The following is a 22,269-nucleotide window of genomic DNA, read 5'->3' as shown; positions in this document are numbered from 1 at the left end:
ATCAAAAGAGAAAAAAGAGTAATGTTGACAGTGGGATTTGAACCCACGCCCTTTCGGACCAGAACCTTAATCTGGCGCCTTAGACCAACTCGGCCATATCAACTTTGTTGTTCGGTTATACATTGCATTATACCTAAACCTGTCTACATACATCTAATACATCTGTTATTGCATCTTTTTTCCTGGTCAAGTGCTTTTACAAATACCTACAATCTATCTGCAGGAGTTTACAATGAACTCCAATACCTTAAGCTATCCAATTTTATCATTAAGGTAGTGACTAGTGAGTTTAAGACATAACCAGGATGATTGAAAAAGATCAGTGTTTCGTTTTTAAATGGCAAACACAATATTTTAAATTTTATAATCTAAATGCAACTTAGTAATGTAACACATATCTGCTCTGCATTACACAATATAAAAAAGAAGTGTACCAATCTCTACATCAAACCACAAAAGTAGCTACACTTCACATTTACCAAAACATCATATGGTTAGACAGTGTAAGATAACAAGTAGGCAGCATACAAACTTGATTTAATGCCTGCTTCCGCAGTAATAAGTTGCCACATTGCCATTTTTCATTTCTGTCTTCAAATCATCATCATTACTATCATTATTATAAATAATTGAAACAGCTGAAGAAGATCCATCTCCTCATCGTCTCTATTACCTTCAAGCTTTAACGCAGCAGTTGAAGCAGCTGAAGATTCCTCTCCTCGCCTGTTCCATGTCACATACACTTACATGTTAGATTAAGAATGTTTTATTCCTAACTCAATTTTTATATCTTTGATGTGATTCTTTAACAATATAAACTCAACAATACCCAATCCAACCCCAAATCTTATAATATAAAGTCAAAATCTATTTTATGAAGTTTGGTGGGGGGTATTATTAATATCATGCTTAGATTTAAATAGCATAAGCAACTAGACCAAACACTCAACTTGGACCACATGTACCCCAATTGCTAGAAATAGCCATATAATGCTTACAAAGTTAGATTCCACAACCTAACCTATCCACAAGAAGATAAGGCCCACATCAAATGAACACACACAGCTAGAATCCATACACACAAGTCAGTCAAAACCAAAAAAAGCAAACTACAACAAACAATGTGTGACCCAAAGTCTTAACCATAAAAAGCTAAAAGGTAAGACCCCAAAACATAACCAAGCTAAAGACACCTACCTACCGGTTTCAAGACAATCAATCAATCATACAATTTAAATGAAACTTTAACAAAATGAACTTGTGGTGAATAAGCACATGACTAGAACAAACAGTGAGTAACCAATAGATCTAACACATAAGCTAGATAGATATAGTTATACAAAGTTAGATTCCATAACTTATCATCAATGGGGACAAAGCTAATCCAGAACACAAAATCAATCATTCAACTCACACTAAACAATCAAAATTTTAAAAGTTAAAAGTAAATCTTACAGAAGGAGGATGTGGATGGTGGTGAGAAAACTCATTGTGGGTTTTGTTGTTGTCACTGTGAACGGTGGTGAGCTTAGGCTTAGTATTATCAACCGAAGCAGGCTGATTATGAAATGGGTTGATGAGTTCTTCTTCGTTGCCAAGACTGGCACGAGAAGGATCTCTCTTGTTCTGTTTCCTCATCTCTCTGATCTTAGAGAAATCCATAGAGTAATCAGGAATGCTTCCTCCTTTCTGATCCCAATCTCCAAACTGCGGTACTGACAGCCATGGCGAGTTCTTGTTCTGCCAACAACAACAAAATCTCCATTTCAATAAGCTTTGATTTATACAAAAGAACAAAACAACTAACACAATCGATTAAAGTTCTGATTTTTGAGACACGAGTCAAAACAAGAACTAAACAAAAGAGAAGATGGAGTTTGAGAGATTCAGACCTCCTTAGGATCTTCCATATGATCAAAACCTGTAGAGAGTAAAGAATCCTCCTTTTTTTTTAAAATAACTTTTTTCAATCAAATGAAGAAGATTACGATGGTGGTGACAGAGGAATGAATGAAATATATAATAAGCTTTTATTTAATACAGCAAAATCACAGCTCGATTGGGTGGTGCTGGTACGATTACACTTGACTGTTTCTTTGTGAAAGAATTACGATTATGCCCATTCGCTCGGACACGCACACGGTGTGTCCGCGTCAGCTTCTTACTGGGCTTTCTTTATGGGCCGTCTTACTGGGCTAGCCTTAAATATTAGTCCTATTAAATATGACACTCTTTATTTTTTGGAACATTATTATCATTTTGCAGTCTGTTTTGACTCTGTTTCAAACATTAATACATGAAAGCCACCAACAGCAAAAAAAAAACACAGTCAATTGGTTTGCTATAAGAACAAATCCAAAGAGGGTTTTGGTTTACACACATATTCACTTTACCACCTACAACCACAAAGAAAGAAAGAAAGAAACCAATGGAACAATAACAAAAGAATAAACAGATCCAAAAGCAACATAGATTCATCATAAGAAATGTCAAACGTTAATATCCATTCGCTTAGATCGACCACTACCATTGTTGCTTGTCTCTTGTAAACTCGAAAGAGAGAATCTCGGTACAGCGTAGTTATCAGGAGTAGACACTGGCTGCTGCTGCTGTGGATAGAGTGTAGGAGGCGGTGAAGTTAGGTTCCTTTGTGCTGCAAGTGGCGGTAACGTGTTGTTGTACTTGTAAGGATCTCCATGGAAACTGTAACAACAATCAAACCGTAAACAACTAAACCCCCACTTACAAAAAAAAATATTTGCTTTTTTTAGCGTTGTTGTTACCTTGTTCTCTTGTAAAACTGATCTTCATCACTTGTGATCTCGTCTAACCGCTGGGATGATGAGGTTGGGATAGACCACAGTGAAGCTGCTGGTTGTTCATCTGAGAAATATCTTCTTCTTATCAACTGTAAAGAATATGGTTTTATCAGGTCTAGAGAATGATAGTTTGGAGATGTGTTTGATGATTGATACTAACCATCCGGAAAAACTTGTTCAAAGCTTCCTTATCATATCTAGTTTCTTTAGCAGCCTGTGGGAAGAAACTAACGATTAGTCTACAAGGCTACTTATCAATACTATAAACAGAGTCAGAGACTAGTGATTAGTTTACTTACCGCTATGAGACCGGCATTACCAGGAAAGCTATCAAAGACAGGAAGATCTTCGCTTGAGGAAAGCAAACCTTGCTTCTCAACCCAATGACGAGCTGCATCAACAAGGTTCCCACTGCTTCCTTTCGTTCCTTCCTTTGCAGCAATATCTGCTTTGTTCCCAACAACAATGTACGGAACAGGAAGACCACCTGGACCTCCTCCTGAGGGTAAAGGAGCTGAGAAAGTTCCTGTCGCTGCAACCTCAGACGCCCATTTCTGCAGGCTTGTTTTTGTTCTTCTCTGAGAGAGATCATGAACAAATATAACTCCTGCAGTAAGTAAAATTCTTGTTTTAGACATAATAAGGATGAATATAAGTTAAGAGAGAGAGAGAGAGACCATTGATTTGGGAATAGAAGAGAGAGCGGCAGTCTTTGTATCTTTCATGACCTGATACATCCCAGAGCTCAACAAAGAAGTCTCTCTCTGAGTCTCCTTGAATGCTACTTGAAGAACTACCTGGACTCCCGTAAGTTATGTGCTAAGAAGAAGGAGCAAACAAAAAGGATTCTTCAGCTCACTGACTAATTTTGAGAGAACATTTTGAGATGGTTTTTAAGTTATACCTTGACACCAACTGTGCATCCAATGGTCTGACATGGGCGTTGAATAGAACAACCTTTGTTGATGAGTTGTACAAGTGATGTTTTTCCCACACCTAAAAAAAAATCAAAGGATGTGTTCAGAACATTAATACTAACTTGTGTTTGGTTCCATATAAGCTTAACCTGAATCACCAACGACCAAGACTCGAACTTGGCCACACAATGGAGCTAAGATCTGCTCTTTACTTTCCCTTTCACGTTCCCTCCAAAACCTCATCTTTTGCTTACACAACCGAACAAAACTAACACTGTTCAATCAAAGTTCCTCCGATTCCAATCAAAACCCAGAAGAAAGAGCTTCCGGAAACACTCATATCAACCTCTCAACCCTAAAAAGGAAAGACCTTTATGATCCAATCACCACCGAACAGAGACTAATCAAACTCCCCAGGAAAATCAACGCAGCTTCTTCACCGAGGATCAACACTCGAAACCGATCGAGATAAGCAGCAGCGGATCTGGATCGAGATCAGAGATCCTTTACGAGTAAGAAGAAGAAATGAATCGACTTTTTCATTTCCTGCGTATGTTGTGAACAAAAGGTAGAGACGATGAGATAGATCGCTCCGGTTACTCTTTACCCAATCAAAACCGGATCAAACCGAATCCGTTATAAACCGGACTGGCGCGGAAACTTTCTTTAACCGTACGATAAAAGTACAACAGTACTGCACATTAGCAACTATATTTTTTTTTATAACCATATCCATATAACAATTGCGAAATAATTAACTTCTTTAATATTATACCTATAAAATTATACAAGGCGATATATTGAGATTTTACAATGATGCTAGGTTTCAGATAATATCAAGATGGAGGAGATGTATGGATAGATTGTAGAAGAGAGTGCTGGTTCCAATTGTTATGATCATAAGACAAGACCATGTCACTGTAATAGACATGTGAGGGAATCTCATGGTTATGGACTCCTTCGTAGGTTGTAATCACATAGGCTGCATCTTTACCATCTCTCTCTATCCTCTTCTTCACCATGCAACCTTCACTTGAGCATTTGTAGTAATTCCTATATATACATATTCACACCATCCATTCACCCTTAATTAGTTTAGTTACTTTTATAAATCAAAAATCCAGACTGATCTCCATATATGTATTATTAATATACATGTGGGCGATTTGTTTTGTTTTTATCTATGATACATGAGTCAAAATAAGATTTTGATGATGAATGATATTTTAGTCAATTTACCACTAATCAATTACAAAGGTATGTCTGTATAAAAACAAAAACATACAAAAAGTTATGTAGTTTGATACAAGTTAAGTGGGTTGGTAGATAATATGGGACCATTAAACAGTATCAAGCAACCATATGTTAATTTCTAAAAACAACTAAATAAAATATTACAAATCAACAACTAAATGAGATGAAATGAGCAATTAAACTATTTAATTAATTTATTACCTCTTGTTAATGTTGTTTTTGACAGATTTCTTCCCATACTTCCTCCATTTATAACCATCATCCATCACATCCATCTTTGATCTCGTTCTAAATGCAACTCGATGACTCGGCGGCTCCTTCGTCTCAGCATCTTTAATTCCCCTGTTTATGCAGTCAAAACTATTAAGAAAAAAATCATTATACAATAATACAAACTGATAATGTTTGGTTAAGAATCTAACCAACATATATAACTAAAACTCACGTTGAGTCCTTTTTACTCAGCGTCATTACTGCGCTGCCAGATCCGCTGCTATCACAAGTAAGTGTCTCCGACGAAACGATGCTTATTGGAGGTGAATTTTCCTCCTGAACTAATCCATTGTTGCCTCCTTCATCAACTTCAAACATCAAATTGGCAAAATCGAAATTATCCATAAAGGGACTAATAAAATTTTCATCGGATAAGAACGTGAAATTAGGGTTAGGGTTTTGAGGGAAATTCATTTTCTTGTTTACAGAAACAAATGAGAGAGAGAGAGAGAGAGAGAGAGAGAGAGAGAGAGAGAGAGAGAGAGAGAGAGAGAGAGAGAGAGAGAGAGAGAGAGAGAGAGAGAGAGAGAGAGAGAGATCTTAAAGCAACTAAGAACTAGTAGATTTTTTTTTGTCAACGAAGAACTAGTAGAGCTAAAGCAAGTGATGAAGGGAAGACAGAGAAATAATGTGTCTTTCACTGATAAACTTATAAATATATTACGAAAGTTTTTATTTTTATGTTGTAAGGAAATATAATTAAGAGATAAGATTAATAAACATTTACAAGCAATTTCAGCGTGGTTACTAGGAAGGTGCTTCAACACCAAGTGTGAAAGAAGAGGAAGATGACGTCATCAGAATGACGTATGGAGAGACTATACATGGTGGTGAAAAGTGAGCTTCACTTTTTTTTTTTTTTTTGATCAAAGTGAGCTTCACTTTAAGTAATGAGTTTTGGATATAGAGCTTGAGGTCCACGAACGTCATAGTTAGTGTTTCGGTAACGTGGATATTTGGATGAGTGAGGATGCAAGTTGCATGTTTGACTTACTGGATTCTGAAAATGTAACTATACTTTTTAGAGATATTGTGATAAAGCTTAAGTTTGAATGTCTGGCCTAACTTTGGTTTTAAAACTTTTAAAAGCAAAAATATTGGCTATCCGGTCTAATCTATTTATGCAAATGTAAAAAATACATCAATATGTTTCAAAATATAGAGATCCGATTGTACCACAATTAAATACATCAATATGTTTCAAAAAAAATTAAAAACTTAAAAATCAAACATAGTTCAGTTCTGATAGGAAACGTGTTTCTTATGGTCGACAAAAGATTATATATGTTTTCTTATTATTCGTTGTGTTTCCTTACAAAAGTTATGGCTCATAGCTAAGCAAGGTATCAAGGATATATTATTACACTCACTGACCCACAATGACCAAAATTTCCTAAGTCAACGATTCAAAGTGGTCTTTAAATCTTGTCTTGAAGGTAAGATGAAATTTCCTGGTGCCGCTATTAATTGTTTTGAACCACAATATAGTAGTTGCTCTTTATTTATTGTGTTAAAACAGAAATATTGACAGAAACATGTGATGTGGCTTTTTATTATGTGATGTGGCTTTGTTATAAGAAAATTCATGTGATGTAATCGTATAAAGATTACATGCAAATGGTTAAGAATATTGAAATCATCTAGTAATATAATATGTAGGGTTTTCTTTAACTGAAATACGATCGTCTTTAGAAACTATGAGTCATGTGTAAGTTTAAGTAGAGGAAAAATTAAATCCTATATTGTCAAGGACGGACTGAAACAGGCGGGCGGCTGGTCAAGGGTGAAGGAATGTGCCAGTGTGAGGTTCAAATGAAATTACATACGTTAATTTTTTTGTATTGCTTTTAATTTTGAAAGTGATGGAGGCCGGCAAAAAGAGAGAGTGAAAGTGATAGAGGTATATTCATGAACGCCTACCCTAGCAGAAAAAAATGCATCTTTCTTTATTCTAAAAATATATATTTATCATATAGATAGCGACACTTATATTCCTTGAAATCTAACTTGGAAGAAAGTTCCAAAGTTTGATTTTTTTATTTAATCGAAACATTTATTTTGAAGTTAGCAACATGATTAATGAAGTTTTTTTATGGTGAAGTTCTTAGTGGAATATAAGAAACCGTTTCTTAATTTTTAACTAAAAAAACTAAGAACGGACTCTTAAATATCTGTTCTTATAATCTGTTCACTATGTTTCATATTAAATATCACTTTAACATTTTTTTTATTACAAAAACGTATCAATTTAGAATTTCAATTTAATTTTTAATTTAATATTAATTACAAATGCATTGATTTTATAAATAATTTCAGTTTTCTCAAATATTATTGATTGAATAAGTGTAATTAATAAAAACTTAAATGTGTTTTAATCATTTTTTTTATTTGTGTGAAAATGTCAAAGTAACATTTTTATGAAACGGATGGAATATAATTTTTATACTTTATAGTAGATTTGAAGATTTCTATACAAAATAAATTATTAAATGTTTTTGTAATTACTTTCTTATTTGTGTATATACTATGCGATGCTAATCAAAAATAAAATATCATATAGAAGTGCATTAGAAAACACATCAACAAGTGTTGAAACATATGGTTATCAGATTAGCCACAATCAGCTATTAAACCTAATATATCAAATGGTTATATTTTTTTTTTAAATAACACATGTTAAGTGTTTACAATCCAAGAGATATGATCGAACCTTGGATTTTTTCAAGACAAGTCCCATATGGAATTGATACCCCATCTCAAACAAAGAATCCAACCTTTTTCTGTTAATTTTTGTATTTCTTGTTTAATTTATTTCTAATTTTGTACTACGATTCATACTAACTTTAATTAGAACTTTTGTCTTGATCATACACAACCTTTAAGCTAATTTTGTACCGCTCGGATTAAATTATCAATCCAACGAGGAATGAAATTGTAAATATTGCAAAAATGCTTTCTATTTATTAGAAAATATTAATCTTAAAATCAAACTAACATATACGAAGGGGAAGTATGTTTTGCATCTCTCGTTAATCTACTTGTTGTGAAGAGGATTTGGACCGGCGGGGATAAATCGCTTCTCTTCTTCGTTGCCAACAATCTTTCTCCGAACTTTAGACGATCCTCGCCTGAATTTATCAAACACTGACATCTTCTCCACGGTTACAGACTCGTGATGATTCTTGTAGTATTGTAATTGACCAACGCTCGGATTATGATTTCTTTTTGTAGTGTTGGATCTTCCAGCTTGGATCGAACTTGAACGTGACAAAATTAAAATCAAGGTTGTAAAGACTAGAGATATTAAAACATCTCGCTTAATAGCATATAGTGAAGACAAAATTACCATATTACAAAATTGAAAAGGGGAAAAAATATAGAAGCTCGAGTATCTCTCTCAAATCTTGATCCTTCCTCTTTTTTGTTTTTGAACAAAGATCCTTCTCCTTCTCCTTCTTGAGTCTTAAGATAATTAAGTAAAAGTAGGAGAATTGTAGAGGAATAAGGAGAGAAGTAGAATGGTCAGCAGCAGCATTCATTACATGAAATCTGGCAGTGATATGACTACACAATTATCACAGCTTATCATTTCGTACAAGAATAAATATTTGTGTATTAATACATTTGAAACTATCATAGATTTGTATGTATTAATCTCATTTGCTAGACTACTACTTTTAAATCTAGTTAGTTTAAACCTAATTAATAACAAGTCGAGAACAAAAAAAATATAGTTTGGTTTTGTTAAAACTATTATGTGAACAACTACATAAACAAAAGTTATGTAAGCATGTCAATAACTCATATTGTTAAAGTGAAAAAATTATACAGCATAATAAAAAAATATGAAGACATCTCTGAAAACCAATAAAAAATAGACATCTTTCTTTTGGATAGCATTTAGTACTCTCACCAACCCACATTTATCGTCATGTCAATGTCTTTAATTCCCTTGGATGACACAAAGCCTGCTAAATAAATTTTATATCTAGAACACAATGGATGTAAATATCTGTTTAATTATGATTCAAAAATGATAAATAAACAATTTGGTGCAACGGTTAAAGCGCACAATTATATTTTTTTTATCAACTAGATTTTGTGAATACAATTGAAACTCTTTTTGTTTTTTTGAATGAATGTGAAATCTTAGCATGCAGTTGAAACTCAAACGAAAAAGTAATTAATTACAAATGAGATATGATTTGATTATGTCAATCTATTAAACATAAAGGAGTACTAATTCAAATGTTATCAAACGAAAAATATATAACAATTAACGGAATATAATAAATACCCCAAAAGTGTGAAAAAAACAAACAAACAAACAAATTATATAGCCGCAACTAATCCAAGAAGAATAAGTCCAGCGACAATAAATCTTCCGAACACATAGCTGATCCTGAAATCGCCACTTCCACTGACGATCTGAATAGGGAACAAGCAACTTCCAACGGATGCATTGTTCTTAGTAATCATAGCAGATCCTCTGAAATCACAAGCCCTAACGTCTTGGCCCTGAATCTGGAAAAACATGTTAAATGCGTATGATATGTTTTGGATTTTGTCGAGGTTACTACATGTGGACCCGTAAAGCATGGCGGTGCAGTCACCATGGTAACACGCATAGTCTAGGTCCGGACCAACTTCATCTAGATTGATCGTGTCTTTGTTCACAACGCACCATTGCTTATCTAAGTATTGCACACCTTTCGCTGCCACGGGTACGATCTTGCGTCCTTGTCCCGTGAAATCTAGCATAAACTTCGGTGTTCCATCGTATCTGTTGAAAATATATTGAATATAACGAGAATATGATATTTTGTTTTTTCAAAAAAAAATGTTTTGTTTTTCCTCATTATATCTTCATACAAGCATAGTATAATTTTTGTTGTTGTAATAGTTTAAGCATAGTATAACATAAGTGGTTATAAAATAGTAGTTTTAACGTATAAATACTGGTAATGATGATAATGTGATGAGTGGAATAATAGAACATCGAAATAGTGAAATAACAAAACATGGAAACACATCAAACACTAAAAAGTTTCTGTAAAAAATACTCAAATGCTCGAATTGGTTTTGAATCTTTTGATAAATGATTGCCGTAATGATTTGTAACGCATGCATGCTATTAGACTATTAGAGCGTAACAAAGTCAGTTAGGAAAAACTTAAGAAACTCGATTTATATACGTTTGAATAGCTATTACCTGAAGATTCCCCAATGTCTTTCGAACGGTCCAGGAAGAATACTCTTCATGTCTTCGTCGAGTAAACCAAAGAGATAAACTTCTAATTTCTCAGGTCTCAGTGGAGTCCCAACATCCTTAGCAAGTCTTTTCATAAGTCCTGCATAGAACTTCTCTGCTAGCTTCGGCGTCGCATATTTATGACCATCCGTTGGCCACCCAACCTATACATAAAAGAAAAAGAAATAAACAAATTCAATAAACGCTCTCAATATTCTTGATACACCTATCTAATAATCAACAACTTGCTTATCAAGTTACCTCTCCAACGATAATCTTCATATCTTTAATCCCAGCTTTATTCAACGCGTAAACCAGCGTGTCGTAATTCGCATCAAACACGTTATCGTAATTCTTTCCGTTATCAGGAATGGTCTGACCATTACCATCGAAAAACGCATATTCGACGGGAAAATGTTGGTTCAGATAAAGACTAAGGAAAGGGTAAATGTTGACGGTGAAAGGCAAATCATTATCATGGAAGAACTTGACGATGTCGAGCATTATTTGCTTAACATCGCTGCGGAAATCGCCTTCTGATGGCTTGTCGTTAGCTGATTCGTAAACTTCAGCGTTTTGTGGGATCGTGGCTTTCATTACATCGGTATGTCCGGCCTCTTTCAACGCTCTGTGAATGTTCTTTAAAGCTGGAAACGTTGTTTTCAAGTATGATCCATTGTATGCTGACAAGAACGGCTCGTTCCCCACAGCCACGTACCTACATAGCATGGCAATCGTGTGAAAGAATTAGTCAAACAGTATGTCTTTTAAGATTAGAAAAAAATCTTTAGTATATAAAAAAATCTGATTTTGAGGTTATATATATTGATCCAAGAAATTATAAATATTTTATTCTCATAATCAATATACAAACTATAATATGGGTGTTTATTTATTTTCTATTTAAGCGTTTTTGTTTTCTTCATGCTTAATTTGCTTTTGTTTATAACAATTTATCTACTTGTTTTAAACAAAAAAAAAAGGTTAAGATATAAACGTGGCAGAAGCCATTTATCACCTAAAAAAAGGATGATCTCAAATCCGGTATTTAAATCAATCAGATAAAAAAAGGATTAATTAATTGGTTTAAGTTGTTGTCTAGACATCTATCTAACTGAGACAAGACTGATCCCAACATCGGATTAACGTCTACTGAATTTTAAAATATGTTAGTAAAGTTACTTGATGTTGACGCCATCCTTGCGCATGTAAGCAGTGATATTTTCTTTGACCCAATCTTTAGCATTACCGTAATCATCAGCTAGAGTTTCAAGAAGGTTATTAGGGATTCCGACCATAACCTCCATGCCCGAACCGGCCAAAGCATTCATCGTCCATGAATCAGCGTCAAAAAGCTTCACTTTATTGATCTTGTTCTCCTTAAGCATCCTAACAACAATATCAGGATTCAGCGGATGTGATGCGATATTACCCCAATTCACACCGAAGCCTTCGACAAAACTAGCCAGGGTCAAAACGGTCATTACAACCGTCCCGAGGTTAACGAGCATTGCTGCCCTTCCGGCCATGTTGAGAAGGCGACGATGAATGAGATTGGTTTTGTTTGATCTCGAAGATGTGTCTGCTTTCTTTGATTGATTGCTGTGTGTTGTTTTTCTTTACAGTAGGTGAATTTATTTTCTATGCGTCTTTGGGTGGTCGTTGTTGTCTTAATAATTAAAGATGTTTTTAGGTTGTTATTAGTGAAAGGTTTTAGCTTAAAATAAATTTCTATATTTAGGAAGAATCACGAGTTAATACAGGTGTATTTTTCGGAGATTTGGAATCAGTTAGGGCTTCTTTTTTTAGTTTAGAGAGTATATCTTTAATTGGTCGATTTGTTAATAGCAGTATCTAATAATATTGAATTGGTTGCAACTTAAACATTTTTTTCAATGTAAAGGTGTTTCAACGTAACTTCTCCTTTCCAATGTTTAGATCTCTTTTAATTTTGTTTAACTAATACTCGGTCCGCCCTACGGGCGGGATATTAGTTAATTTGATATTCACTAAATGTTCGAGTTGAAATTTGTTTTAAGATTCAAGAATTTGATTATTTGTTATGTGTTACTTATTAATATGCGGTAGTATAGTTGTTTTTCGATTATTCTTGCTTTGGTATTATATCAAATTAACTAATTGTCCAACTCATAATTATAGATGTACAAATGTGGATTTGTGATAAAATTTGATGACAATACTGTTTTTTTTAATTCTTATTCATAGTGGAGTGTGCATGTGTCAGAAAGAGGCATATATCAACTTTTATGTTTTTGCGTATGGATTTTAAATATATATTATTTTGTATAATGCATACTTACTCTACAACATTTGCTTGTAGAATAAAAAAATTGTTTTCTATATTTTTAAAAGAGAAAATATTTAGTCTAGAATATAACATGGGCATATGTATTGACTATATATAGAAGTTGGTGTTATTTTAAAATGACATATGTATAGAGGTTTTTCAACCATTACTTCACTGGCACAAAACATTTATAACTGCAAATACATTCTTTTAAAAGTAAAACTAATAAAAGCGTGAATGTATTTTGATATATATTATATGCATCAAGTTATAAAGGTTGGAAACATTGCAAAACTGTTTAGAGCAAAGTTTTTAACTTCACGATTTTCATCTTGACGTCAGTTCAGTGTCGGCCCTGGCCACAAGCAGAAGAAGCATGGGCTCCAGCCGATACGATAATAAATATTTTCGCGGCCACATATTTATAAAAAGTGACTTTAGCCTAGTGGTTCTAAGAGAAATTACCAGTGCTGGAGGTGTTGGGTTCAATTACCCCTGACAGCGTTTTGTTTTATTTTGGCCCCAAATATAAAATGAGACACGTGTCACTCCCATAACGTATGACTTGATGACGTGGCATCACAGGAGGGAGACGAACATATTTTTATATATATAGATAGATATATTAATATGATGGTTGTGTATGTTGTTTTATTTATGGTTTGCATTATGGTTTTTGATAAATGTCAATGATATATATTTTACGTGTACATCTATTATCATTATCTTCTCTGTTAAAATAGAAGTACCATTTTTATCTACCATAAAAAAAGTTATACTAGCCTTATTAGGTTCATTTCATTAATTACATTTATTTAATTATTTACATTAATCTATTAAATATATAAAGATATTAATAACAAATCAATTTTAACTGTAAATTTAAATTTTATTTTTAGTTATAACAAAATATTCAGAAAAAATCTAACAAAATTTTTCTAAAAATTTAAAATATTTTATTTAAATTAATACCATTGATTAATTTTGTAATTAATAATATATACTATTATACATTAATTTAAATAAGATTTTATTATAAAAAATAAAATAAAAGTGTATGCTATTTTTCAAATTTTATAATTATATTCTATATCTACTTTATTAAAAAAAATACCATAAAAAATCATACTAGGTCTATGTCATCAATTTCATCTATTTGATTATTTAAGTTAATCTATTTAATACATAACATTTCTAAAAAATCTTATAAATTATATAGATATTAATAATTAAATTTTAACTGTAAATTTAAATTTTATTTTTACTTATAATAAAATATGTTGGAAAAAATCTAACAAAATCTTAATAAAATTTTAAAATATTTTTAAATTAATGCAGCGATTGATTTCATAATTAATAATATAATATTATTATAATCTATTTACTTGTAAAATCCCACAATATACTAAAATAAATAACATAGAAATATAAATTATGCTAAGAAAATATCAGTTCTATAGTATAACTAAATTAAATTTTAAAATGTATTGTAATCTGTCTGTAAAAATTAGAAAAAAAATGAAGGAGATTCTCAATTTGTTTATTTCATACTATGAATTTATTTTACCAAACTCGAAAATATATTAATATATAATAACAATTAATAATAAAATAAAATGTATAAAACAAATCATTATACATTAATAATATCGAATAAGAAACATAACCAATAACATTATAGATTTACACAATATATAACACTAAAATGTAAATTATATATCTTTGAAAGTTTTGCAATAGTATCTGTTATATATTTATAAAATAAAAATCTACCCGCACGGATAAACGGGTGAAAAATCTAGTTTTTACTTATACGCTGTCATATGTTTTAGATAGTTGAGGTGCGGTTGATTGATTATTTCTCATAAACCTAAATAAAATATATTTCATATTAGTTGACAAAAAAAAATATTTCATATTAAAATGAAAAATAACACATAAATATCACATTCTCCTGATAATTCGTGTACGAAAATAATATTAGTGATTTATAGAATATTCAACCGTTCATTTAAATACTTTAAAATTCGTAAATTTATTTCATATATGAACTTATCCGTACAACTTATCTTTCATACTATTTTCGCAAGACATGAAATGAAATGTAGTAATCAATATAAATATTACATATGTCATAATTTACAGCTAAAACAAGTTACCAAACTTCTCTAGAAAAAAAAATTATTAGGCGATAACCAGAAAAATATTTGGGATCGATCAGAAATCATTCTTGAACAATCCACAAATTTGACTAAAAATAACTTTATCACTTAATATTCATAGAATAACAGTCCTACTTGAATTCTTCCACTAAAGTCATTATCAAAATCTCCCACTTAAATTGTGTTAAGAGTGAACTTAATCAACCCCTTTGATACCTTAGAACACAAGTTTGCTTTGATGCCAATTAAGGCCCCTCCTCAAAGCTAAGAGAGTTTGTGAAAGAACAAACTAAATAGAACAAAACACAAGTTACTTCAATTTTCTTTTCGTATCCCATTACACAAAACATACGTAACTTAAATACACAAGAACATGTCAACTAAATAACTGCCCACTAAACTAATATAGAACATGGTATACAAGTGGAGATGATCCCACGATGCCATGACTCTTGTTATGATCTTATCAATACTCCACCCTCTAAAAGAACTTTGTCCCCAAAGTTCATACCAATCTTTGAGAACAGCTTCTCCATGATCCTAACTTTTCCACGATCAAATGGATGGTTTCCTTTACCACCTTCCCCACCAAAAGAATTTTTTTCCATTGCACCATCTAGAGCATAGGCTGAAACTTGGAATCTCCATCGCATGGAAGGTGCTTGAGGCAGTGTACCTTGTTTTTGGGTCCGTGTAGAGCCAAGACCATCTCTGTACGTTATTGGGCTAATATTTCTTGGTTTGCCAACATGTGAAGTTTGACATTTGCGGAACGGAACCGTTCGAGGTCGTCCACGTTTTAGCGTTGAGTTCGCTGATTGCGTAACTGATACACATCTTTGAGAAGGTTGTTGAACGTTACCATCGCTAGCTTTTTCTTCACTAGATCTCATATCTTTCACCACCTCCACCATATGATTAACGGTCTTCTCGAGACGCTTGACACTATCCGCTATACAAACTTTCATCTTTTGGAGCTCGTCATGAACTTTCCGGAGCATTTCAGCTTGCACTTCATGGAAGTCCATCACAACATCTTCATCGTATACGTCATACAAAGGCTCGTGAACAGAGTAGACGTGATCGTAATAATCTTCACAATCATAAAGCTGCTGAAACATTTTTTTTTTTTGGTTATTTTTTTTGTGGGTGAAAGTGATTTGATACCACAGTTAAGTGCTCTGGATCAAATCGGTGACGCGAAATCGCAGGATAGAAGTGCTCTGATACCAATTGTTAAGAGTGAACTTAATCAACCCCTTTGATACCTTAGAACACAAGTTTGCTTTGATGCCAATTAAGGCCCCTCCTCAAAGCTAAGAGAGTTTGTGAAAGAACAAACTAAATAGAACAAAACACAAGTTACTTCAATTTTCTTTTCATATCCCATTACACAAAACATAAGTAACTTAAATACACAAGAACATGTCAACTAAATAACTGCCCACTAAACTAATATAGAACATGGTATACAAGTGGAGATGATCCCACGATGCCATGACTCTTGTTATGATCTTATCAAATTGATATAGGCATATAGCATTACACACAAAAATGACTTTGTTTCTAAGGCCATAAGTCTAGGCCTGGGCATTCGGGGTCCCAATCGGGTTTCAGTTTTATCTAATCGGGTTTCGGTTTTTCGGGTTTATCAAAATAAGCCCCATTCGGATTATATGAAAGTTTGGTTCGGGACCGGTTCGAGTTCTATCGGGTTCGGGTCGGAGTTAGTAAATCTTCAAAGAACCGCTACAACCCAATATACTTTTGGGTTCGGGTCCCAATCGGTTTTTCTGTTTAAAAGTACCTGATTTTTACCTATTTTATAACCAAAACATGAGTAAATTCGGTTCTTCAGTTTTAAAATACCTGATTTGTACCTATTTTGTAACCAAAACTTAAGTAAAATCGATTCAAAAATAAGGAACATCAACCGTGATTATTCAAAATCAAACGAAAAGTAAACATATTTATTGATAAAAAGAAACCAAATAAATAAAAGCATAAAACGAAAACCAAGTCCTCATGAAAAACATTGTTTAACGAAAACAAAATCAAAATCTAAATACTTCAAGATTCAACGGCCATCTTTAACCATTAACCTTCATGTAATAGAACCACCAACCTTCATGTAATAGATAAGTATTTTAGATGTTCAATATTTCTTAGTGTATTTTGGATACATATTAGGAATTGAGATCATCTTTGGTACAAGATCTTTTCGAGGTTTTGAATGTTTCGGGTTCTATCGGATATCCATTTAGATTCGGGTTCGGTTCGGATAATACACATAACCCGAAATACCACAAAACAAGACCCATTCGGTATTTACGTCGGATTCGGATCGGTTCGGATTCATTTTTATTGGATCGGATTCGGTTCGGGTTTTCGGGTTCGGTTTATTTGCCCATCCCTACATAAGTCCCAAAGATTACCCGTCACGCTCACGTCAAGTGCTCCTTGAGCTGTCATATCCTCTAAGGAGGCTGTGTAAGAATCAACAATGCTCTGTGGCTTTGAAGCTGCAGATGTCTTGGCTGGCTCAACCTTCACCGGGCAGCATAAGCCATACCTCTTGGTGTAAGACTCAAGCTCGTGGCTACTAAAATTTTCTTTGGCTTTGGTTGGTTACAGTTGCTGATTCCCTTCTGACTCAAAACGAGGCAGGGATCTGCGGATCAATAACAAAAAATGAACTGTGCCGTTAACGGAAACACTACCGCTATGATTAGTATTGGTTAGTCTACTTACCAATACTATAAACGGAAACTAGTGATTAGTACTTTACCGCTATGAGACCGGCATTACCAGGAAACATCCTATGAAACCTTAATTCATCAAAACTAGAGAAAGTATTATTATAAAGCTACTAACTTGTGATTGATTCCACATAAGCTAACAAATCTACCTGAATCACCAAGACTCGAACTTGGCCACATAATGGAGCTAAGATCTGCTCTCCTTTATTTTCCCTTTCACGTTCCCTCCAAAACTTCATCTTTAACCAAACAAAACTAACACGGTCCAATCAAGTTCCTCCGATTCCAATCAAAACCCAGAAGAAAGAGCTTCCAGAAACACTCATATCAACCTCTCAACCCTAGAATGGGAAGACCTTTATGATCCAATCACCACCGAACAGAGACTAATCAAAATCAACGCAGCTTCTTCACCTTCTTCTAATGAATCAATACTCAAAATTGATGGAGATAAGCAGCAGCGGATATGGATCAAGATACTTACGAGTAAAGAAGAAATGAAATTAAACGACTTTCCTTTTCTTCCGATTTAGGGTTTACATCTCAACAAAAGACTTAGCTAAGCAAGCAATGGAGAATGCAAGAATAAAAAACATGACAACAATCGTGAACCAAGGATAATGTTTTTAAAAGCTTTATAGCTGGTAGGCAATAATACGATAACGTCACTATAGTGTAAACAAAGATATAAAATCAAGTTCCAATAACATCTTTTGGTAAAAAAAACATATGGGAATTTCAACTCATCCATCAACACTGATACACCTAGTGTGGTCCACTAAAGGGAGAGGGGTATAACCCCCAACAGCACCTTGCTTGTGTCCTCCTTCAGATGGTTCCGCTAATCGCACATTGATAATTTACATATAAGGAAACATACAATTTACAATAATATTTGAGATAATAGATTTATTTATAAGATCCATGTATTTTAATATTAAGCTAAAATTAAATATAAATTGCTTTAAAATTTTAAAATAACACTTTTTGGGCAGAAAAAAAATAATTAAAGTTAACATTTTTTTATGAAACATATGAAGTAATTTTCTTTCTTACAAGAGATTATTATACAAAATTATGATAACCACTGAAAAAGGAAGAAAAACAATACAAAATTCTAAATACTATAATAATTTTTCTGTTTTCTGTAACAAAACACTATAGTAAAAGAAAAACAAGAAATGAACCATTCAATTAAGAGGATGGGCTATTATTATAGTTGTTATTATTATTACTAGCTTTGCCTAATGACTGTAGATCAAACAGATGACCAGTTTCGCTGGCTGATTCTGGCTTTGGTTGAACTGCTGCTGGAGAAAACATAGAACGAGACAAAGAAGTTGATGTAGATTGCATCGTTGAGCCTCCGGTGTGGCCAAAACGCAATGGAAACGACACTTGATCATATAAAGATTGTTGTTGATGCTGAAATTGTTGTTGGTGATGAGCCAACTCCAAGTAACTGAAGTTGTAAGATTGCATCAGCAGCTGAGAATGAACGTTTTGATCCGAAGCATGTCTTACGGGCAAAATGGTACTTGTAGAACCCGAGTTTCTTAACTGTGTTGGTCTCTGAACAGCTGTTTGCGGTACAGATAGTGTTGGAGTGGTTGAAGCGGGTCGAACTAGTTTAACGTTTTCAGGGAAGTTTAGTTTGGCTTTGTTGCCTCTAAACCGAAGAGCAGCCTCGTCATAAGCTCTTGCAGCTGATTCAGCATTGTCAAACGTACCGAGCCAAACTCTAGCCGCTTTGAAAGGATCTCGAATCTCAGCCGCCCATTTCCCCCACGGTCTTTGTCTCACTCCTCTGTATCTTCTTTGAGGTCCGTCCCCACTTAACAATGACGTTTCGGTATTCGTATTTGGTGTTGTTGTGTATTCATATGTTGGGACTGAACCTGACATGTTGCTGGAAGCTTCTCCCACTGGAAACAAACAAACATAAAACATATAAATTCAAACTTTTGTTTTAGCTCACTAATAACTCTCTTTAAATCTAGTCAAATAATGATATTATAAAGAGAAAGTCCTTAAAAACAAAACAAAATCAAAAGGAGTGTTCAGTGATTACGACAAAGTGATTAGGCCAAATGGGTGACAAAGGGCAATGCACAAGTAGTAAACAAAATGCAAGTGGAAAATGACTTTTATGCAAATGGAGGGAGATAGATTCTTTTGGCATATCATCATCACTAATTCACTATAGTTAATTGTCCGACCTTATTGTTATAATCCCAAAGTATATGTCTTCTGGTAATCAAGTACACACTTTCGTAAACTATTTAAGAAATATTAAACCATTTTTTCAAAAAAAAAAACACTTGGAAACTGGTATATGCATTGGTTCTTCGATAGTCCTGTGGAAAAAAAACTACTCATTTATGAAAAGAACTCATGGAATTTCTAGAGGAAAGCAAAAAAAAATTGCGGTTAATTTTGTATATTGCGTGAGTGCAAAAAAAAAGAGCAACTTTTTTCATTAAAATTAAACAAATAAACACAACAAAAGAGCAAATATTTAGATTTTGTGTTTTATATGATGTGACTCATACACTTGATGTATATAATAATATACCACATCACAAATTTATTAAAACATTTATCATAAATGTTTTCAAAATCTCAAGATTCATTTGAAGTTTTGACAAAATTGAAGGAAAAATAGTTTTTGTGTTTTGAGAATCCACCATTCTTTTATATACACATACATACACGTGAGATAATTCAAACTTAAGCTGATTGTCCACGCGTGTGTTATTATTAAAAAAAATGAAAAAATACCTCTGGAACTAGAACTACCGCCTGCGAAATATTGATCAACCGTCAAAGTATTAGCTGCCTTAACGTCTTTGCCACCGCCGCCACCTTCCTCCAACTCTCTTCTTCTTTTCTGCCCGGAGGAAGAAGAAGAATTCGACGTCCCTTCTCCACCGTATTAACGAGTAGGAACATTTCCAGCGACGACATGGGTCAAAGCAGAGACGATTGCAGACATCTCTTTCTCTCTGCTAATACTAAGAGACGAGGAAGGAGGCGTGAGGGAGTTATCACGGTGGAGGAGGTAGTCATCTTCCGCCGAAAATGAGTAAAGCCATTGATCGATGTCAGATAACGTCCGGTGATCATCATCTTCACGAGTGGTAGGCTCGGATTTTTTACCAACGTTACCTTCCTGATTTGCCACTTTTAAGGCACACATACAATTCTCTCCTTATAATCCTTGTCTGAAACTTGCAGCTTATAAACCCACAAATAAAAAAAAGAAAAAGAAAAATATTATTTTTTTCTTAAGAGGGAAAGAAAACTCTGCAGAGAGAGAGAGAGAGAGTTTTATCAGATGTTCTTTTCTTAAGACAAAGAATAAGGTTTAAGCTGATAGATATAGAAATATTTTTATTGTGTAAAACCCTCGTCTTAGCTCAGCGCCGCCAAATGAAAGAGTCGGCTGCTCTCTGTTTCGGTCGTGTGAATGTAAAACATACACTTTTAAAGTTTTAAATATAGTATATTATAAAATAAAGTAAATAACTTTATATTATAAATTTGAACTATACTAACGAAAGGAAACTTGGTTTTGATGATTCTGGTCAATATGAATTGGATTATATGAAACGGATCTGAAACTTTTGCAACTTGTGGGTGATACTTAATTGCATCGACATGATACTTAATTGCATCGACATGTAAGTGAACAGCTAACTGTTAATCAAAACTTAAACGAACCTAATTGACTACATCTAATTAAGTAAAGTTTAAGCTCGGGGAGGGGGGGGGGGGGGGATTCTATAGCACTATAGCATGATAGTGTTATTTAGTTAAACAAGTTGCATAAAAAAAGTTATTAACTTATATTTTTACGTTTTCTATGTATTTTTATTAGACGATAGTTAAATTGCTAATTCCTAAAATTTCTTTAAACAATGATTTTATATCGATTTGAAAATTCCAAAACATATACTACTACTTTTTAAAACAAAAAGAATACAAACATTCCTAAAATACGGAGACATTAAGACACTGATATTAAATATTATATTATGGTTCGGTGATTAATAACTAATATAAGAATGAACTGCTGAAAAATAGGTAAAACCATTAAATGAAATATTATTATTTGTCTAATCGGTGAGCTTGAAGGTCAAGTTGAGAGAGAAGCCGTGCTGTACAAAAGCGCGTTCTCTCACGAGTCCGGTGTTGGTTCACGCCGACGTCAAATGCTTCGTTCGGACGGTGTGGTGGTGAAAGGCCAAAGCACATGCCTTTTCTGGGCCGTACCTACAGCCCACTTGTTTCAAGCTTCGTCTTTCATTTTGTCTTCGACCGTTTGACCCAGGAAATATTCTTCGTTTTCGATTTTTCTTTCTCCGGTCTAAATGTTTTATACGTTTACCAACCTCAATAAACTTAAAAGATGATATTTGGAACTTTTTGTCGTTGTCAACTAACACTGATATATCATATACTTTTTCTAAGAGAATTTTGTAAACCGCTTCCCTTTTTTCTTTGATCAACAACCGCTTCCTTTA

The 22,269-nt window shown here is 33.5% G+C and overlaps 5 protein-coding genes, 1 non-coding gene and 1 pseudogene across 8 annotated transcripts; all 7 read right to left on the bottom strand.

Moving 5' to 3' along the window:
* Positions 1–22: 22 nt before the first annotated feature.
* Positions 23–103, bottom strand: TRNAL-AAG. Its single transcript has one exon. It is a non-coding gene; the product is annotated as a tRNA-Leu (tRNA).
* Positions 104–386: 283 nt separating this feature from the next.
* Positions 387–2,098, bottom strand: LOC125577760. Its single transcript, XM_048739507.1, has 3 exons — positions 1,893–2,098; positions 1,456–1,740; positions 387–723 (listed from the first exon to the last, which is right to left on the bottom strand). The coding sequence occupies exons 1-3, from the start codon at positions 1,908–1,910 to the stop codon at positions 676–678; spliced, it is 351 nt and encodes a 116-aa protein (XP_048595464.1). The 5' UTR covers positions 1,911–2,098; the 3' UTR covers positions 387–675.
* Positions 2,099–2,321: 223 nt separating this feature from the next.
* BNAC09G06710D (small GTPase LIP1) lies at positions 2,322–4,314 on the bottom strand. Its single transcript, XM_013857094.2, has 7 exons — positions 3,886–4,314; positions 3,724–3,815; positions 3,497–3,638; positions 3,119–3,426; positions 2,980–3,033; positions 2,784–2,908; positions 2,322–2,703 (listed from the first exon to the last, which is right to left on the bottom strand). The coding sequence occupies exons 1-7, from the start codon at positions 3,977–3,979 to the stop codon at positions 2,490–2,492; spliced, it is 1,029 nt and encodes a 342-aa protein (XP_013712548.2). The 5' UTR covers positions 3,980–4,314; the 3' UTR covers positions 2,322–2,489.
* A 165-nt stretch (positions 4,315–4,479) lies between these two features.
* Positions 4,480–6,066, bottom strand: LOC125577759 (probable WRKY transcription factor 51). Of its 2 annotated transcripts, none has more exons than XM_048739504.1 (3): positions 5,436–6,066; positions 5,192–5,350; positions 4,480–4,789 (listed from the first exon to the last, which is right to left on the bottom strand). In XM_048739504.1, exons 1-3 carry the CDS (start codon positions 5,675–5,677, stop codon positions 4,573–4,575), a joined length of 618 nt encoding a protein of 205 aa, XP_048595461.1. In that variant the 5' UTR covers positions 5,678–6,066; the 3' UTR covers positions 4,480–4,572. The 2 variants fall into 2 exon arrangements, with proteins under 2 accessions (XP_048595461.1, XP_048595463.1); XM_048739506.1 differs by having other exon boundaries at positions 4,481–4,789; positions 5,192–5,332; positions 5,436–6,061.
* Positions 6,067–8,202: 2,136 nt separating this feature from the next.
* On the bottom strand, positions 8,203–8,612 carry LOC125577758 (CLAVATA3/ESR (CLE)-related protein 21-like). The gene has a single exon (XM_048739503.1). The coding sequence runs from the start codon at positions 8,610–8,612 to the stop codon at positions 8,298–8,300; it is 315 nt and encodes a 104-aa protein (XP_048595460.1). The 3' UTR covers positions 8,203–8,297.
* On the bottom strand, positions 8,203–12,426 carry LOC125577757 (glucan endo-1,3-beta-glucosidase 8-like). 2 transcript variants are annotated; one of them, XR_007316139.1, is made up of 5 exons: positions 11,697–12,426; positions 10,776–11,232; positions 10,476–10,678; positions 8,610–10,046; positions 8,203–8,520 (listed from the first exon to the last, which is right to left on the bottom strand). XR_007316139.1 is itself a non-coding variant. In XM_048739502.1 (4 exons), exons 1-4 carry the CDS (start codon positions 12,041–12,043, stop codon positions 9,596–9,598), a joined length of 1,458 nt encoding a protein of 485 aa, XP_048595459.1. In that variant the 5' UTR covers positions 12,044–12,426; the 3' UTR covers positions 8,203–9,595. The 2 variants fall into 2 exon arrangements, 1 of the variants encoding a protein (XP_048595459.1); XM_048739502.1 differs by having other exon boundaries at positions 8,203–10,046.
* A 6,323-nt stretch (positions 12,427–18,749) lies between these two features.
* LOC106369771 lies at positions 18,750–21,110 on the bottom strand (annotated as a pseudogene).
* Positions 21,111–22,269: the final 1,159 nt, after the last annotated feature.

The sequence above is a fragment of the Brassica napus genome, chromosome A9, assembly GCF_020379485.1.
Source record: "Brassica napus cultivar Da-Ae chromosome A9, Da-Ae, whole genome shotgun sequence".
Classification (NCBI taxonomy): Eukaryota; Viridiplantae; Streptophyta; class Magnoliopsida; order Brassicales; family Brassicaceae; genus Brassica; species Brassica napus.
The sequence above is the reverse complement of the archived record's forward strand: the minus strand, read 5'-3'. Positions and strand labels throughout refer to the sequence as shown.

Bases quoted from the DNA above. Each gene is read 5' to 3' on its own strand.
- LOC125577758 (XM_048739503.1), bottom strand. From the start codon at position 8,612: ATGGTAATTTTGTCTTCACTATATGCTATTAAGCGAGATGTTTTAATA.
- LOC125577759 (XM_048739504.1), bottom strand. From the start codon at position 5,677: ATGAATTTCCCTCAAAACCCTAACCCTAATTTCACGTTCTTATCCGAT. The intron at 5,351-5,435 runs GTGAGTTTTAGT...TTTTCTTAATAG, and splicing joins CTGAGTAAAAAGGACTCAAC to TTTTGACTGCATAAACAGGG. The intron at 4,790-5,191 runs GTAATAAATTAA...ATGTATATATAG, and splicing joins AAAAACAACATTAACAAGAG to GAATTACTACAAATGCTCAA.
- LOC125577757 (XM_048739502.1), bottom strand. From the start codon at position 12,043: ATGGCCGGAAGGGCAGCAATGCTCGTTAACCTCGGGACGGTTGTAATG. The intron at 11,233-11,696 runs GTAACTTTACTA...CATGCTATGTAG, and splicing joins AAGGATGGCGTCAACATCAA to GTACGTGGCTGTGGGGAACG. The intron at 10,047-10,475 runs GTAATAGCTATT...TATTTTCAACAG, and splicing joins AGACATTGGGGAATCTTCAG to ATACGATGGAACACCGAAGT.
- BNAC09G06710D (XM_013857094.2), bottom strand. From the start codon at position 3,979: ATGAGGTTTTGGAGGGAACGTGAAAGGGAAAGTAAAGAGCAGATCTTA. The intron at 2,909-2,979 runs GTTAGTATCAAT...TATTCTTTACAG, and splicing joins TGAACAAGTTTTTCCGGATG to TTGATAAGAAGAAGATATTT. The intron at 2,704-2,783 runs GTAACAACAACG...TTGTTGTTACAG, and splicing joins CAGTTTTACAAGAGAACAAG to TTTCCATGGAGATCCTTACA.
- LOC125577760 (XM_048739507.1), bottom strand. The intron at 724-1,455 runs GTAAGATTTACT...GACATGGAACAG, and splicing joins ACCATCCACATCCTCCTTCT to GCGAGGAGAGGAATCTTCAG.